Here is an 18,113-nt window from a genome sequence, read left to right as displayed (position 1 = left end):
GCCAGTTCGCTGATCGTTGAATGTCATTTGATGGAAGTCACTGAATTTCGCCGTGCGGCAAACGTACAAGGCTCCAACTATGCTCCGTTTCAAATCGGACCGTAGCCGACACTACGACTTGATGGAGCGGAAAGTGCTCGTCGTGACACTCCTCGTTCTTGTGCGCTTGATATCGCTGGCTAAACAGATTCCGCAGAGTGAATGCGGCATGACCCTGCACTTTTTTTTTGTGGGTGAATGATTTAGCTGGTAATGGCAAACCCACAAAGATAATGAATGCCGCGACGATGCACTTTTGGCGCTGCTCAATTGGCCCAAAGGAATCGTAGCGTCGCCTGCGGAGCGGGCTTAAAGTGAAATGGAAAAGCTGAAATCCAAATAGAGTTCTCACGATGGACCTTGTCAAGGCATGTCTGGAGAAATTTTATTTTCCAAAGGGGCAACTGCACCTACCATATAAATCTCTTGCTCGTTCCGTGAAATGAGAAGAAATTACTATCATTCAATCTACGTATAATCGCATGGCAAACTTTCGTGGCATAGCTAATGGATCGTTGAAAGTCGAACCTCGGGACAGGGTATGTACAGCGGAAGTACTGCGTCCGAACGAGTAGTGGACACCTACCGACAATAAGAAAAATAATTTGTATCTTCAGTCTTGCACACGGCGCGTCGGTTTACCCGCAGCGAAGCCGTGCCTTGCCACGAAACAAACCCGAGTGGGCAATTTTCACCGCTGCCAAACATTCTTAAAGTTCCGTCCCGGGCTCCGTGACTTCCCAGTTGTCCCACCGCCGACCGAAAGGGAACGCTTCGCACCCTTGTTGTAGTGTACCGAAGTCGCTCGGTACCACGGTCGACCCTGAAGCTCCTCTTGCATCGCACATACGTACGGAAGACAATCCCTCCTTGCTTTACATATTATGTTCACATTGAAATATTACTCAAAAATCGCACGCTTGGCCGCCAAGGCCAAATCATTCTGAAAGTCACAACTCAAAGTAAAAAGAGAAAGCATACAGCGAAACAAACTCACGGACAGAATCCAGAAGCCAACCTTGGTTGCAGTTTCAATCTCTCCCAGACCTCTTTTGAGAGACATTAGGCACTTCCGACATTTATGTAAAACCCCCTTCACGCAAAATTTTAGTTGAGAACAACGGCCCCGGCAAAAGACCGGGTGCACTACCCGACCCGCACCAGAGCACAGGGATAACCGCTATGCGCGCCTTCGAGAATATCTAACGTCACTTCCCTTTCTTCCCGTTTCTTTTCTACACATTTGGCAAGCAGGTCCCTCGAATCTTCTTCGACGACCGCAGCTAGTAAAGTATTTGACCGCAGATACCCCAAACCGGAAGACGAGTCTTTCGCTGTCACGCACGTCCGATTCCCCAAGTTTCCTAACCCTCGGCCAACATGATGAAGGACAGTGTCTGTTTTTCCAGGGCTTGTCAAAGGCGAGCTCCCCACAGCCTTTGGCCGTGATGAGACACGAAGTTTCCGGCCACCGCACGGCCACGAGCGATGCTCCGACGACTCGGGGCGCGTCCCCTGGGGGCAAGAGACGGCGCCTCGGCCCTACAGGGTCTTGACTTTGAGCTGCTTCATCTTCGGGGTTCTCCGCTTCAGCTCCCGGCGGTGCTCACGCTCCTGCGAAATGAGAATCCCATGTGGGTTGGTTACGCCGCTTCCAAGTGCAACTGCCTTCCTGCATGTGCAGTGCTGCAGAAGACTCAAGGGTGCCTTGGGTATGTGCGGCGGCGTGGGTGCATTCCGCTTTTTGGAAGTGGGGGCGAGCCTGTGTGTTTTACGGCGCTTCGTGTAACATTTACGTTGCTAGATGAGATGATTTTTTGTGACGCTGTAACTTGATGAAACATCCCCTGGCATGACCCATCAAAGAAGTGTAGATGTCAACTTGGAAAAAAGGGGTCACAATGCCTTCTGCTTTCCATCATTTAGCTTTTACTTTAATCTAGTCTTTGGAAGATTTTTCACTCTACGTTAGTGTTTCACACCACCCATGAAAATGGCAGTGGGTTTTCAACATTAAGCTATATTCCCAGCAACTCCTTAGCACTCTCCTTTCAGTGCTTTCGAAACCACCCTTAAATATGAAACGAAAGTAGAACTGTGACATGACACCTGATGACATCTGCCCATATAAGGTACATCAGTCCCTATAAGGGCCACGTTCATGCCACGGCTGCAATCCCAATCTTTGCCAGTCACATCAATCTGTACACGAAACTGCGCCCACTTAATGCCTTCTCTGCTGTGCACCGGTGTACGGCAACAAGTTTCCTTACTACACATGCTCTAGAATTAAAAGACAAGATTGTTGAGTGCATGTTTACGCAGCTAGAGATCAGGCTGCCTCGGGAGATGTGGCAGCTTGCCTGCTTGCTACCGCAAGGCTATTTGGCCCGTGCCGCACAAATACTGACGTGACGCTTGCACACCAACAATTGCAGACAAGCACGACGGTATGCTGTGAAACACTGCAAGTGGAAGTTCCGGCTCTCCAGGCCGTACCCTAGAATGCGTGTGAGGGAAGAGCCCCGCGAGCAGTTTGGGGTACGATGTTTTGACCAATGCCACGAGTCTCTTCAGAACAAATTAGAGCTTTGTCACTAGCATTGTACAGTCACCGACAGTTTCAGAAACGCAGGGCGTGCCAAATCTCTAGTTCATATCACTCCACAGCCAATGAGATTGTGGCATTACCTGATAGGAACGTAGAGGAATGAATCCTGAAGCATGACCACAACAAGCCCTACGTTTCTTAACCTCTCAGCGACTGTAGTCGCTGCTCATCTGCGGACTGCGGCCAAGATAGAGCAATGCCTTGCCTCCCACTTGCGCTGCTTGTCGGGGTCCTCCTCGTTCATCATGCGCTCCTTCTCGACCCGGCGGCGCTCCTCCCGTTTCAACTGGGCCGCTTCCTGCCGCTGGGCATGCGTCGTCTTCAGGAACTCCTCCTCCACCTTCAGCCGGTTCTTATCGCTCTTCAGCTTCGCCTGCAGCAGGGGGGTACGCACAGAAGGCAAGCTCCAGTTCCAAGGCACGCAGAAAGAAGACAGCTCGCACCAAACACCTCCGAATGTTTTCAAACGCCTTTATAAGGAAGGCCTCTACTACTATGAAAACACCCGCTTAACGACGTTAAAGGCAAGTCCTCGCCCGCTTCCTCCGAGTTAAACATGTTATTATGACCCTTACAACGAATTCCTGCATTACAAGTATTCCGCTTTAGCAAATAGAATATAGCAAAGACTGTTACGGAAAACATGCGCATTAGTAAAGTAGCAGCATCACGTTTGTAAGACTTGATGCTACTACTTCGTAATGATGTAAGACAGACAAGTTATTTCTGCAGTGGTACACAGGTAAATCTCTGCCATTGCCGCAGAAACAGAGAGTCATAGCTTATTTTGTTTTTCTTGAACTTCATTTCTGTTCATCGTGTACAGCTCTCTTAAAAAATAATGCAACTTTTTTTTTTCAGTCTTTTGAGTAAAACACCTAGCTACGTCTGCCCCCATCTTAAAAGGCATTAGAAATTGTGCATGCAAAAATCATTTCTGCCACTTCCCAAAACTCAACAATAAACTTAAGAAAGAAAAACAAGTGTTTTGCATAAAAGCATTATAGTACTTTCTTTGCTTCATCAAGTCTTGAAATTCGAGAATTTTCTCTGAACAGCCTCCCAAGAGCCGGGCTTGCATAGGCGCAACAATTATACGCCGCCGACAAAGACCACGACGAGCCATGCGCACCTCCTTGCTGAGCTTGAAGCGTCGCACTTTCTCCACGCAGTAGAAGACGAGCTGCATCAGGGGCTTCATGTCCTCCATCGTCTCGGGGCTCACGTGACCCATGCCTGGCACTGCACCCATGGGAAGGAGCTCCCGTCAATGCAAGACTGATCCGGTGTTCTCGAGAAACAGCAACAGATCGGGGGATCATGGGAGACCATCTACTGTTTTGAGGGTTGCCACCTGCTTAATTTTGGACCGGTACGACTGTTGTTTTTTTTGATAGCAGGCTGGTTGCTCGCCTGTATCTAAAACTGGCCGTAATTTGCCGGCTTTTTCAACTATCCAAAGCACGTAAGAAAGCTTGCTTGAGAAACGACTGCATCGTTTGAAATCTCTAAGCGGGCGAATGAAAGAGAAATGGGAGAAAGCAGAAAGCCAGCGCCTGCTGGGATACAAGAAAAAGATGCGACTACTACGTGGGACTCCCCGCCCCTCCCCCAATAGCTGTCTGTGCCTTTAAAGGGCACTGAAAATAAAATAAAAAAATGTTTTTTTTTAAACAGTCTGGTTGGCATGTAAAAAAAAAAAAAAAATTAATTTAAACGAAAAAAACAAACAAAAAAACTTTACAGCAATATTGACGGCGCAAGGCGCGATTCAGTCAGTAGTCACCTCCTTTCCACTTGTTTTCTCTCTCGGCATTTTGGGTGCGTGGAGGAGAGGTGGATCGGCTTTGTCTTCACGTTGAGGTGGAAAGAGCGAATTATCATCGCGTTGAGCAAATAACCATTCCGTGACGTCATCGACTTTGCGCGCAGAATTTCAAATAAATCTCTCGCCATCAATATTGCTCTAAAAAATTAATTTTTTCATATGAAACTTATTTTTTGACACGCATGCCTTAATTATAATGTTTAAAAAAAAACTGTCTTTTTCTTTTAAAGGGTCCTTTAGGAGGTGTTGAATGGTTTTACGACTTTTAACTATTGTCGGCATTCTAACTGTCACGCATAGTGCTATCGCCCGTCCACAATGGCGGGCATGTACGTCCACATGATATTATAAAAATGTGCTTGCTTCATTGCTTTCAAACTCTGTTTTCTTTTTATGCGGTACTTTTTTTGTGGTCTTTGCTCGAACACGAGGATATGCTGAAACATATGTCGGCTGTCTCCGGGAAATGCTGACATCTGTAGCGAAATTGAAGCCTGCGTGTGTCCCAAAACGACAGGTGCAGTGCACAATAGAAACGGCTTACTGAGTGCTCACTCATCACTACTGCACAGGATGAGTAGAGGTGCACAATTTGTTCTTGGCACTTTTTCACTAAATGGTATGTATCTATGCATGTCATTCAGTTCGGTGTTGTGTGTTTGTGTACTAACATGTGCTATTGTATTATTATGTAAGGGGTGTTGCACAATATTTCAGCCAAGGTTCACAAATATTTTAGGAAGACGAAACCAAAGGAAAGGAGCAAGTTTGTTAATCCTTTGGAGGAAGTCAGACTATTTTTTGTATTTTTCCCAATTAATTAATTAAGAGTAATTAAAGACCTCCTGAAATATTTAATTTAGAGCAAAAGTTCCGATGACAAAGTTTTGAGTGTCATCAGAAACGTCCAATTCGGTGGTTTTTATCAAGAAACCTCTAGCATGGTTCAAATTTCAGGGCATCGAAAAAAGCGCTCAAATTATAAAAAAAAAACATGAAAAAACGCGGATCTGTCAACAGCGCCCTGTCAACAGTGCTCTCTCTTCAGCATGCGGGCCTAGTTTATCAAGCCAAGGCTGAGAGTACTGCAATACAAGGAGAACATGCACAGTCACATGTTTTTTTTCGTAATTCGCGGACCTTTTTTGAAGCCCAGATTTCAAAAACATGTTAAGACTGAATTGGATGTTTCTGAGGACACTCTACAACATTGTCATTGTAACTTTTCCTCTAAATTGAATATTTCAGAAGTTCATTAATTAATCTCAATTAATTTTGTTAATTGGGCAAAATACAAAAAAAAAACTTTTTGTATTTTGCCAGTTTTTCAATTAATGTATTCGCACCTTTCTGGAAGCCACAAAAAATGGGTATCATATTTTTTGTGTATTTTTAGTATTGAGTGTGCGCCCTCGATGACAAACAACTTTGATTAGTATCTTTGGTGGTTGTTTCTAAACCACAGAAAATGACACGTGACCATGGAGAAGAGAGTAAGGGCGACTCAAACCGGCCAGTTCTCGATCAGCGGTTTTCGGGCGAAAAGAAAACAAAATTCGAGCCGCAAATTGTGTTCTGGGTAGTTGGGCTCTCATATTGCATGTACAAATAAAAACCTTGGCAAGCATAAATACCCCGTCAGTGTCCCTTTAAGTCAACAGTAGCAACGTTTGTGGTTGGGAGAGTCGGCCCTTGTTACAAGGAACATAAAACAGCATTAAAAAAGAACACATGGTCTCTCTCTCTCTCTTGGTTTCTTCTTCTGTTAAGCATTTGCATTTTAGATCAAAATAAAATGGCAGTTGTCAGTCAGTGCTGTGCCTGTGTATTTCTCCAACTTGTCTCTGTGCCTCTTTTGCACAGTCTTATTTTCTGTTTAAAGGGAAGCTACAGAGCTTCTTGGAAAAAATGAGTTAGAAGTGAATTCTAGTGTATTTTTACCCCATGAACCCGAATACCTAAACCATTTGCTGCGCAAGTATTGTTAAACGCGAGAAAAACGTGAAAGACAGTCGCTGTCCGTGACGTCATCGATGGCTCTTTTGGCTGCCCAAGGCTAGGGAGGCGGGGCTTCAGTCCTATTTTGAAATTGCTCTTGTGGCTCTCCGGCGCGTCGCATTGAAATACAATTTTGATATATGTTAACCTAAAGGCCAAATGAATGCAATTCAAGCATTTTTTCTCAAATGTAGAAGTGCCCCATCTTCCCTTTAAATAAACAAAATCAAAATTAGGTAGGACCTGTAAATAACTGCTGCAGAATTCTTGCCGTGATTGCATGACAACCAAAAGAGCTCAAAATTAAACTTCCTCTCTTCCAATTGGAGCTGGCTGCTCCAAAACTGGAGTGCCTCGTCCTACTTGTGATCTCTTCCTGAAGCACAACTCTACATCTGGAGTTCTTGCAGTTTCCAGAAGTCCTAGAAGTGCAACGGCTTACTCGCCCGACACCGCTCCGTTCACAAAGAAGCAACCTTTACAAAAATATTGTCAAGTGATGCTTAAAGCAATTCTGTTTTCATGCTCAAAGTAAATTTGGAAGGTTTCTTTAGACATCTATATTTTTCGCCCCAAACTTTCCGCCCAGCAAACACCTCAAAGAGAGGTCGCTCTAGTGACTAAGAAAAGTGGCCGTCAACGCAAGGCGGCCATCCGCCAGGGTTGTTAGACTCCCTCCACACTCACCGTTGAAGCCAAACAGAAGCACCTTCTTCACCTCAGGCAATTTGGTGGGCTGAGTGTCTCTGGAAAGCAATGGTGTGACTTAATCTTCATTGTGTGGCAACCAAACGTGAAACCACATGCAAGAGCACCTGTTAGAATACATAACTTAATTTAACATCCATACAAGTTAGACATATAATAACTACCTAGGTTGGTTCATGTGCAATGGCCTCTTTTTGCATGTCAAACAGGTTCCAGGAAAATAGGAGTATTGCACATAGAATGCACATTTCAGCTCACCAAACCCATCAGATACTTCAATAGCATATTCCCCAATTATTAACTGACTTCAGACTTAAAAGTGCATATTTCCTGAACACATTAAGAATTGATTTTCATAGAACAAAACTGATATACCTAATATTGTATAAAAGCACACTTTTTTTTTTTAATAAAAGCTTTATTTTTTTGCTTTTATTTATCATTTAGACAGAAATAAAAAGATTGGTAGGCAAAAGTTAGGCATGCTTCAAGTATTAAGCAGCAAACAGATTCCTCCTTTCCTTGGGCATCACAATTTTGAAGAAAAAGGGGGTGCTTAGAATCAAGTAAACATGGGGAAATTTTTTCAAAGCATTGCAGGCATAATTTGTGATGTTTAAAAAAAAAAAAAAACCTAGTACATCTATCTGGCTTTACCAGCTTTGTTGATTTCAATTCATCTTTAATAAAAAAGATAGCACCATCCTGATCAGACAACGTCCAGCAGAAAACTGGAACATACACAGAGACATAAAAGTGTGATGTGGGAGTAGTATAGCAAAATTTCACTCACTCCTGAATACGAGGCCCAGAGTATTGGTCGGACATGTGAATGTAGTCGATGCAGTCCTCATACTTCTTGATGATCGACAGCACCTGGGGAACATTTCATACATCATGTAGAATGCTCACTGAACAGGCAGGTGTCTCAGCAGATATTAAGTTTTCAAAAGATTTTACCGTAAAATACCGGGAGAGTGTCCAGCCCACTTTAACTGGAAACTTGATTAAACTAGACATGGGCTCTTGTCTGATCAAATCGAGCACTAATCGTATAATCTGCACAATTTCAAATTTAAAAATGTAGACAGCGGGCGCTTGAACAAAGTGGGCACTTCCGCGGTATTTTATGGTAGTTTGGAAGTTATGATGGAGCATTATTGCGGTGCTGCTATACAGTCAGTAGGGCACTGCACACCCGTGGATTATCCGATATCCGCAACCAACCGGATGTGGATAAAAATGAATAAGATTTGGTGAATCGTGGATCGTATGCGGATTCCAGGGGCTGCGGATGTAGATCGGACGCGGATATCAGCAGGTCCGGATCTACATTTTAGCCGAGGTAGACCATAAACGTGTGTGAACCTAAAGTGTGGAATGAACAAGTGATTCACACTATGAAATGCAACTACAGTAAAACCTTGTTATAAAAAAGTTGAAGGAGCAGTCGTAGTCATTTCATTATAACCATTAGTTTGTTATAGCCACTGTCCATTTCTTCCCACTATTAGCAAGCAAGGGGAATTATGATTATTTGGTTCTACCCATTAGTTTAGTTATATCCCATTTTGTTATAACGAGGTTTTACTGTAGCGCGGAGCACCACCTCAAAAAGGCTTGCATCCGCATTGCAATGAGTGCACGAGAGAAATTCCTATACACAGAGTATGAAAAGCACTACTCTTATACATCTGGTTCTCTGCTGTGATAGCACACTATTTTGTATTGGCGAAGTAAAGGAACATGGTATTTAGTTTCATAAATATCCATGCCACATTTCGTAAACATGGAACCTGTTTGGAGAACTTGGAGGACACTCAGGCCACACTGACATAAAGTTGTTTTGCCTCAGCCATGCCATAACAATCCAATCCAATCGTCATGTACGACGCTACCCGGACCAAAATTTCCCTTCAGCATGTGGTACGTAGGCTTCCCTGTCGAACAGTTGATCCGGCTCATCTTCATTTCTGAACTTGGACCATATTAGAACCACTGCTTCTGATACCGGGTTCTCTTCGCCGCATTGCTTCCAGACGGTATTTAATTCTTTCAGTAGTCTTCACTAGTAGCAAGCTGCGAGGGTCGATAAGCAGACGAAAAACTCGTCTCTGCATGACGTGTCTTGGTGCACTGATACATACAACGGAGCAAATTTACCTTGGTGGTTTCTAACAGGCCTGTGATTGGACCCGGCGGCCTGTAGCATTGGGCTTTAGTCCATCGTAGGATGAGACGGTGTATAAAAGAAAGGTGCCAATTGGGGTGAAAATTTTTCTTTACACCAAGGAAGACCTGATTCTCACTGAAGATCACTTTAGAACGTTCCATCTCGGCAAAAATGCTGTCACTAGAAAAAGTAAGAAAATAAAGGGGCGTCAATCGCTCCCGAAAAGAGTTTTCCTGGTTGGCGGGGAAAGAGCGGAGAACGTCGTTCAAGCAAAGAAAACACAAACCGAACACACAAACCGTAAAGTAAAAGAAGCCTCCTTCCCTCCCGCTGTGCTCACGTCTTACCACATATGTATGAGTGACCACTGCAATGAGTGACCGCCTTCCCTCTCCCACTTTTTTATTGTTTGACTTGAATAAAATGACAATGTCCTCTGTTAATCATAGGTTTAGAAAATATGCGTCTGCTTGAAGTACACGTTACAAAGCAAAAAGATATGATAATTTCCCTACTTTTAAGCTTATCTTCTGGGCAGAGTGTTACACACTCCCAGGACGACCTCATAATCGCAATAATTTTTTCCAGTGACACGAAGTGTTTCTGGAATGATCATCACTTCTAAAGTAAATACGATACAACAGAATATAATAAAATTACTATCAAAGTTTTTAAACTCCAAATTCTTTGCACAAAAATTTTTTTTTACGGCGGAAGGGCTAGGTTTCCCAGGGTTGTGTCCGGTATGTCGACACAAACCTACCTGGACAGCTACCGCCATCTATAAGCGACGGCGGCAAGCACACAACCAGTATAGTTTCCGCCGTCGCTTGTAGATGGCGCCAACCTTTCCAGCTATAATAGAAGAATGGACAGTTGGGCGCGCTGGTGGGAATTCATCATAGGAAACAGCGCGAAAAACAAACGACGACAAAGAAGAAGCACACAGTGTATAGAGTACAGCTCCGCTGGTCTTCCTTTTTCACGAGAGTGGAAAGGCTGAACGTTTTTTTGATTCACGCTTATTTATTTTATGTAAAATTGTGGGTCGGATATATTCCAAAATCTGCGGATGCTATTCGGATGCGGATACAAAGTATGCAGATAAAGCAATTTAAGAATGCTGAGGATGCGGTTCAGGTGCGGACAAAAAGTTTGCGGAGGCGGATCGGATGCGGAGGGTCAAACACTTACCTGCGCAAGGCTCTAAAAGTCAGTATAGTCCAGTGAGGTTACTGCGAATTACTTCTTACAAGCATGGTGCACTGGGCCTCTGAAGCATCATTAGTACACAGTAAACAAAAAGCTCTCCTAAATTGTTTTTTAGATCCGAAGGTGCAGCAGGATTGTGCCTCAGACAATGCCTCAGAGTTCCAGTAATCAGTAGTAATGGTGAGAAATGCCCTACCTAATGCATGAAAAATGAGAAACAGTCTAATGAGAAACAGTCCGCGAGATCAGTTTCTTCGAGCAGGGTAATGGTGTGTCGTCTCAACTGCTCATGAGTGGCAAGCTGAAACAGTCAAAAGTTCCGAACTGTCGGAAAGTGACCCCAAATAACTTTAAATTTCAGTCTTGCTCTCGACACTAAAGACTTGCACACCTTGGTGTCGAACTTGAATACACTCCCGCTTTGTATCGACATTCGTGAGCATAGTACAATGCTCAGAAAGATCCACATTTTACAACGTATTCCAAATTCTTGCTTCGTAGAATTATTTAAGTCCACGCATTGCCTGGTCAAGCAGTAGCTGGCACAACTTGCAGCTAAAACACACTCACAAAACGGTGCATGCACATGGCCAATCCTAACCTTGGCATCTAACATGGCGTTGGCCACCTCTCCCATCTCAGACATGACCATGAAGCCGGCCGGCAGCCCATACTTCTCGGGCTTCTTCTTCTCCGGGCAGTAGGTGCTCTGCAAGGACACACCGGTCTCGGTCATCGGAAAAAATCTTTGGCAAGGGACCTAACCACCAAAGTTTGCCGAGAGGAAAAAGTGTGATACGCTCCTAGCTTTGAGCAACAGACCTCTCAAACAGGGCACGACAAAATTAAGAGTACTCAAGAGAGAGCACTCTACCCTACTTACAATTTACTAAAAAAGAGCATAAACGGTTACCCGAGATTTAACTGCGAGTTACAATAGCATACCTACCATAATATCTGGAGGGACAGCCCACCTAAAATTGAAAGCAAATCGGGTGAAAATAAAGAGTAAGCTAACTTTCAATGTGCGATAAAAAAAAGTTGAAAAAGAAATGCTAGTTTTAGATTTTGTGACCTGCGAAACTTGCGATTGCAAAGACGACTGTCTTTCCCAGTCAGCAAGATGAGCTTATCTCTCGTCATGGCTAAGTAACACCATTTCTGCCGAGGTCACCATTGGCCAGAGCCCTGCAATTACTATAAGTGGGCTATCTTTTGGTGTTTAAAAGAAATAGCAAATCGTGCCAAACATAGGTGGGGGTTATCTCTTGGGGGTGGGGCATCTCTCGGGGTATTATAACAGTAAACAAAACTTTACTTAAATTATGCGGCGACTTTTAGATATCTGAAATTAGGTACTCCACTGTCCTGGCTTCTTCCAATATGGCTAGTGAGAAGCATGCAGTCAACCCAAGTCCTAATCTTATTTTATACTGTGGGTCACGCAATTCAGGTTGAAAAGCTCAGATATAATGGAAGCAAGAGGAGAGTCCAAAGCTTGGCCATGGGCTCTTTCCATGACTCACCAGATCGGCCAGGCCCTTCATGAGCTTGGCTCCGGTTTTCTTGCAGGCCACGCACATGACGAAGTTGTCCATCGAGGCCGGGCTCATAGTCACTTTCACCACCTGTCGTCCCAAGCAAAGCAACACAAACACTTTTTTCTTTTCGCTGGAAAGACACTCACGCTCACACCTCACCAAGGCAGCTCATTGGGAAATTTAGACACATGTCTATTTTATGATCAGTCTCACAAGTTTGCTAGAACAATGGCACAGTGATCAAGCCTAAAATTACATGTCGGATCTAGATCGGATCTAGACCAGATATAAACTGAAACTATGTTTTATCACATAAAGGCAATAAGGCAATCCATAAAGAAAACCTAGCAGCCAGTCATTGCAATGATTACGTCCAATTTTTCTTTCTGCATCGAAAAACAATGGGAACTACCGAGATTACAAAACTACCGCGAGCATGTGGGATAACCCGCAAAACGAACGCTTCCCAAGAACAAAGCACCAAACAGGATTAATAAAAGGGGAAACTCGGGAAACTAAAGTGACTGGTGCTGTCTTAAGCAATTTTTTTTTTTTTGGGGGGGGGGGGGGGGGGGGGGGGGGGATTACCTTACTAAGACATTGCATTGTCCTTGCATCTCGAGTGTAATGTGGACAAAGTTGTATTGCTCTTTCGAAAGCATCTCTTAAATGCCGATGATCCAAGATCCTCATGCCCGAATTTTAGTGCAAGCAAAAGATCCAATGATACAACCTGCCATGTTCTTGTTATCTCTCCCGTCTTTGCCCCCTTCGAGGTTAATATTAGACCCTGCACTCCCTCCAGGATGTTCTGTCCTTCCCATCCATTTAGTGTTCTTCACCGTCCTGAACGAGACAGCGACTCACGATCTGGTCTCCCACGGGACGCACGAGACGCGACAGCAGGCCTAGCAAGTCCTGCCGCTTGACCAGCCGCAGCTCGACCAGCATCCCTTCGAGGCCGGCGCGGCCACTGCACCACAGCGTGTAGGCGCTCTCCGAGTCCTTGACCAGCCCTCCCCCCGACGGGTTGCCCTCCTCGAGCTCCTTGCGGCCGTCGTCCCCTGGAGAACCCCAACAATGGGACATGGACGCGCATCAGTTATGACCTGTGCTTTTGGCTCTCTTAAAATCAGTAGCTGCCCCACCAATTGGGAATTCTTTGTGTGGCTCTCTGTAAATCATTGACTGCTGCCAATTTTTGGAATGGCCAGCAGTTCTTGTTACTTATTTTATGCGATGAAAAGCTTAGTCTACTGGGCAAAGGAAAGGCAAAACAATAAGGAAATAAACTGCCGTTCAGACGTCATCTGACAACCCGTGCGTGGATTGCGACCAAACCGGTAATACAGCCAAGAAAAAGTATCCTTGGAACAAGTGAAGAGGCGACCAATCCCCCACTTCAGTGGTGAGCAGTGGCACCAATCGAGCTGGGTGAATGGGTGCCGGGGAGACACACCGACTAGGGAGAAGTTCTCCTCCAGGAGCGAAAGGTGGCTGTTGAACCAGGTGCTGGCCAGGCGGTGGTTCTTGTTGCGTCCCGCCACAAAGTTGGTGAAGTAGACCAGCAGGCCAGCCAGCATCAGGAACTCCATGTAGAAGCTCTCCCAGTTGCTGCGCAGGTGCAGGGGAACCTGCAGCAGAGGCACAGACGGGAGACAGTCAGTGCAGCTGCTTTCCGTGGGCACTGAAACACTACTCGGTACACCGGGTGTTAAAGGGGCCATGAACTGATTTTTTTTATCTTGCCGAACTCGTGCTAAGAACAGAAGCATTGGAAGTGTTGGGAGATTGTGTGTGCGTGTGAGTGTGTGTGGGGGGGTGGAGGATTTCCCTCCCCATCCCCCAAATTAAAATTGTTTACTAGAAATGTCTGACATGGCAGGGAATACTATCAACCCTCCTGTTCCCTACTGTTCCAATGCCACTGAGTTAGAACAAACACTATCTTCATAAAGCACAAAAAGAACAATAATTTTAGTTTACACACACTGGTTCTTGCAAAAAAAAAAGTATTAAGATTCACATTCTTTTTTTCTCCTTACACTTGACTATCCATTTTCCTCTCCCCCCATTTTTCTTCAAAAAGAAAAATAAAGTTTCACAAAATAATGCAGCAACAATAGTTGTGTTTCTAACTTAAAGGGCAACTCCGCTCAATTCCGAAGATTTCGGGATAATGAGTGATTTCGAATTAAAAAGCCCTAGTAAAAGACACTTCGTCGTTTGCTTCGCGAAAAATGGGATATATATTTTCAGATCTAATTTTAAACACGAGCGGAAATCGAAACCGAAACTTCGGCTCCGTCCGGCAACATTGGCCTCGGGCCGCCAAGTACATGGCCATCACGTGGTACGAGATGTCACGTGATCCTCGGCTCAACGACGGGCGGGATGGGGGCGGGCGTGCGGCAGGCACGAGTGTCGTCTGCACCGCTCTCTTCGCCACGTTTTGGTGTCTACGGCATTCGACGACGTCTGCACAACTGCGGCATAAGTCTGCGACTCTGCGCATGTGGTGTCCATAGTGTGGACGAAACTCCGAGAGGCAATAATCACAAACGGTGAGACGACGACGGTGGTTGTGACGCGGAACAGGGCGGTAATGGCGGGACCACGGCGGGCGGTTGGTCTGCTCCCAAGAAGCGCGCTGTGCAGGCGCGTACGCCAATCACGTGGACACCGCTGAGCGCCGAGAGGCAACGTTGCTGACGTCATGCACTATGCTCGATCGGAGAAGTAAAAACAAGCAAAAGGGGGCCATGATGATGACGTTTAGCTCAATGTTGGCTCCGCCCTTGCCGTAGCCTTGACTGCGCTGTTGGTTGCGCCTGAATTCGCCTGCTCGAGTCAGCCGATTTCGGCAAATTGGCGAGTTGCAAAGTTTGCCGGACCATTTAAGAAACATTTAGACAGAACTGCGTCGTAATATTTGACGTGTGGTCTTCCTAGGCGATACTGAAGAGGACTGCATTGTTTTTTCAAAACCAAAAATGAAGCGGAGTTGCCCTTTAAGATGCTAAGCCAGGGACGAAGCACAAATCTCCGTGAAATTGGGTTTTGCCCCAAAAGGCAGCAAGTGCTATGTAAAACAGTGCAAGTGATGGGAGACAAAGTGGTGTGCCTTGCCTTGGCGATGGTTAGGTCCGGCCTGTCCCCCGAAGGCTTGGCCTTGACGGGTCTGTCCTGGTCAAGGCCCTCAAACTCCTCCTCATCCTGGAAGTGGTCAAACTCCTCTGCCTCTTCCTCCTGCACCGGGGGAGCAGACGACGCGTCAGAGCGTCTAGTGCCATGCAACAAGTATGTCAAACCGAAGATGCGATCCATGCGGATGCGTAAAACTCGGTGCAACGTTAGGAATCATAATTTCTACATATATTGAAAAAAACAGCGGCGACATTTGATATCCCGTTGGGACAGCTACACTGAGACTTCCAAATATATATGGAACTCTAAGCAACGTTAGTACACCCACATCCACCTTAGCTGAGGGTACACAAAGTTTGTGTAAGATTGCGTTGCTCACTACAGAACCAGTTAAACATTGAAATGCTAAGGCCTGTTTACACACTTGCATGTGACTATGACAGAGTGAGACAAAACCGAATTTTAAGCCTCTTACGACGGCTTATAACCGGCTGCGCAGCAATGCAGCCGGTCGTAAGTTGTCACAAGAGGCTTAAAAACAGGTCTTGTCTCAGTTGGTTGTAGTCATACGCACGTGTGTGAACGGGCATTTAAGAAAGACACATAGTTATTCCAAGCGCTTTGCAAAATATTGACGCGGAGTATGGATACCTGTCTATCCAACCGTTCAAGGCCAAGTCCAAGTCCGATTTGACAAGTCACCCCCTCAAAAGTTGGGTGTGCATTTCTGGTGGTTAGTTTGTCCCTAACAAAAGCTGAACGGCAGCTTATTCCCGAAAGAACAACAGACGAAAGGGCAATGGCATTGAAATCCCAGGCTCATGTCTCCAATTATCTCACACTCATTAAACTGAATCCACTTGCGATTTAGAATGAATGTGCACAGCCACTGGACGTAAAAAGCTGCCCCCATAGGTGGTGGTGTGCCTTTTTCTGCTTTGGAATGACATACAGCAATTATGCGAACCTTGGGAGCCACTCCATCCTAACCATGCAAAGTCACGTTTTGTTGGTTTTACAATTATCATGCAATGCCGTCCAGTCAAAACCGTATTTAAGGCTGTGGCTCAGCAAAAGTATGCGTCAAGCTGCATAACATTTGCGATCATATGCAACCTCTTGCATGCAAAGTGCAGCGATAAAGTGGGCCAGCAAGACACGTAAAATACGCACCGCAGGAACACATCATGCCGCTCGCTCACATGCTCACAATGCAAACCAACCATGGAGAAATCTCCAATTTTTTCTCACTGGTGAAATCTAGTATGTTGATGAGGTCACCTACCTCTACCGCAGCTTCATCCTCCCCTTCTTGCTCCTTCTGGGGCAGCGGGACAGCTCCCTGCGATCCCCCCGGAACCCCCTTCTGCTCTTCCTCCTCGTCAAACTCTTCAAACTCCGCAAACTCGTTGTCCTCCGGGTTGGCACTGGGGGTCCCACGGGGACACAGAAGCAGCAGCAGCAGAAACGCTAGGGGATGCCTCAGAAACCCGTTGCAGATGGCCATGCCTGCGTCGACAGAAGGCACGGCGGAAGCTATTGTCACCGACTAGATGAGAACGGCAGGGAATCTCTTTCAAGCATCCGGCCTCCAGCAAGTGCACGTTGCCTTCCTCTGTGCTTTGGCTGCGCATGCACGCTGAGGCTTGCGAGATGCCGAAGCCTTATCGAAGGTAGGAAGCACGTGCTGGAGGCGGAAAAACTGAAACTCCTCCCTGTCACTTTCATCCTGTTAGCAACTATAATTGGGAGTGATCTGAGTTTGACATCAACATATTCGTAAGGAATACTTATTCCGAGTAAGCGTTCTGGATCTGCTAGGCACGGCAAAAATTCTCGATTGGTGCTCCGGCTTTCACGACTAAAAATGAGCACGAAGCACTAAGCCAAGACTGATCAGGTTAGCAAGGAACCACTTTTATTTTGGGGCCCCTTGTAAGGCCCGAACGATTTGGTGGTACGAGCATTGGTACCGCCATCACACGTCGTAGAAAATGCATATTCAAATTCATTACTCAATTTCTCTATAACCATTCATTTTCTTTCCTCCAGTTTACCTTTGCCGTGCCGCAGCTCAGAGTGATAAAGCCTGCGAGTGTTTAAGATAACGCGCATGACTTGTCAGCTGTTAATTTGAAAGCACTGCACTGACTAAAAAAATTAAATAAAAAATCGGTTTTATGAACCGATTTTTTATTTAATTCACGATTGGCAACGCAATTCGTGCATTGCAAAGGCACATGCGAACCGGCAGAGCGGCGCAAACGAACGTTACTTTCCAGCAGCTGTTTGCAGCAAGCTCTACTCGTAGTTTAGGGGACATGGAAAGTTAACAAGCAAAATACAGAGATACACAGGTACACGGTCGAACTTGATTAGCCAACTTGAAGGCGGCCAGATTCTGCGAGGAAAAAGTTCGTGCGGTGCAAGTACGCTTGACGGGGAAGTACACGATTCAAGGACACAACACTCGGCGATTCAGATCTGAAGCTTAGCCAGGAAGCAAGGTCGAGGATTCAGTTAACCGCGCCTAATATTACATCGTGCAATCTGCGTCTCTGAGGTCAATGATTTGGGTGGACGAGAAATGCCCCGGGTGGCGAGGGAGGAATCAGCTACACAAGCAGGATGTCGATGTGTTTCACCTGAGCACGTTCACGGTGAAGAACGCGATGCAATCGCTGATTCGAGGGCTGAAGTTGAGATGCACAGAAACCACAGCGCGTACTCAAACAGTGACACGATGAACGATGATGCACGACTGATCGCCCGAGGAAGTGCCGAAGTGTTGCGTGCTGCCGTGAACCGTGAACAGCAAAAAAATAAGCGTAGCCGCTGGAGCAGTCAGCCACGATC

At 45.7% G+C, this 18,113-nt stretch overlaps 1 protein-coding gene across 1 annotated transcript; it reads right to left on the bottom strand.

The window, feature by feature from the left end:
• Window positions 1–402: 402 nt before the first annotated feature.
• On the bottom strand, window positions 403–18,113 carry LOC8029710 (PAT complex subunit CCDC47). Its single transcript, XM_040222753.3, has 12 exons — window positions 17,903–18,113; window positions 16,543–16,766; window positions 15,240–15,359; window positions 13,570–13,744; window positions 12,978–13,174; window positions 12,096–12,197; window positions 11,171–11,278; window positions 7,978–8,060; window positions 7,164–7,222; window positions 3,783–3,892; window positions 2,856–3,023; window positions 403–1,653 (listed from the first exon to the last, which is right to left on the bottom strand). Exons 2-12 carry the CDS (start codon window positions 16,762–16,764, stop codon window positions 1,582–1,584), a joined length of 1,416 nt encoding a protein of 471 aa, XP_040078687.2. The 5' UTR covers window positions 16,765–16,766; window positions 17,903–18,113; the 3' UTR covers window positions 403–1,581.

Source organism: Ixodes scapularis, unplaced genomic scaffold (genome assembly GCF_016920785.2).
Source record: "Ixodes scapularis isolate PalLabHiFi unplaced genomic scaffold, ASM1692078v2 PGA_scaffold5__190_contigs__length_132052651, whole genome shotgun sequence".
NCBI lineage: Eukaryota > Metazoa > Arthropoda > Arachnida > Ixodida > Ixodidae > Ixodes > Ixodes scapularis.
The sequence above is the reverse complement of the archived record's forward strand: the minus strand, read 5'-3'. Positions and strand labels throughout refer to the sequence as shown.

What these genes read in the sequence shown, in the direction of transcription:
- LOC8029710 (XM_040222753.3), bottom strand. Translation starts at nt 16,764, where the DNA reads ATGGCCATCTGCAACGGGTTTCTGAGGCATCCCCTAGCGTTTCTGCTG. An exon ending in GGAGAACTTCTCCCTAGTCG is followed by an intron (nt 13,175 to 13,569) that starts GTGTGTCTCCCC and finishes GGGGTTCTCCAG; the next exon opens with GGGACGACGGCCGCAAGGAG. An exon ending in ACAAGCAGCGCAAGTGGGAG is followed by an intron (nt 1,654 to 2,855) that starts GCAAGGCATTGC and finishes CTCATTTCGCAG; the next exon opens with GAGCGTGAGCACCGCCGGGA.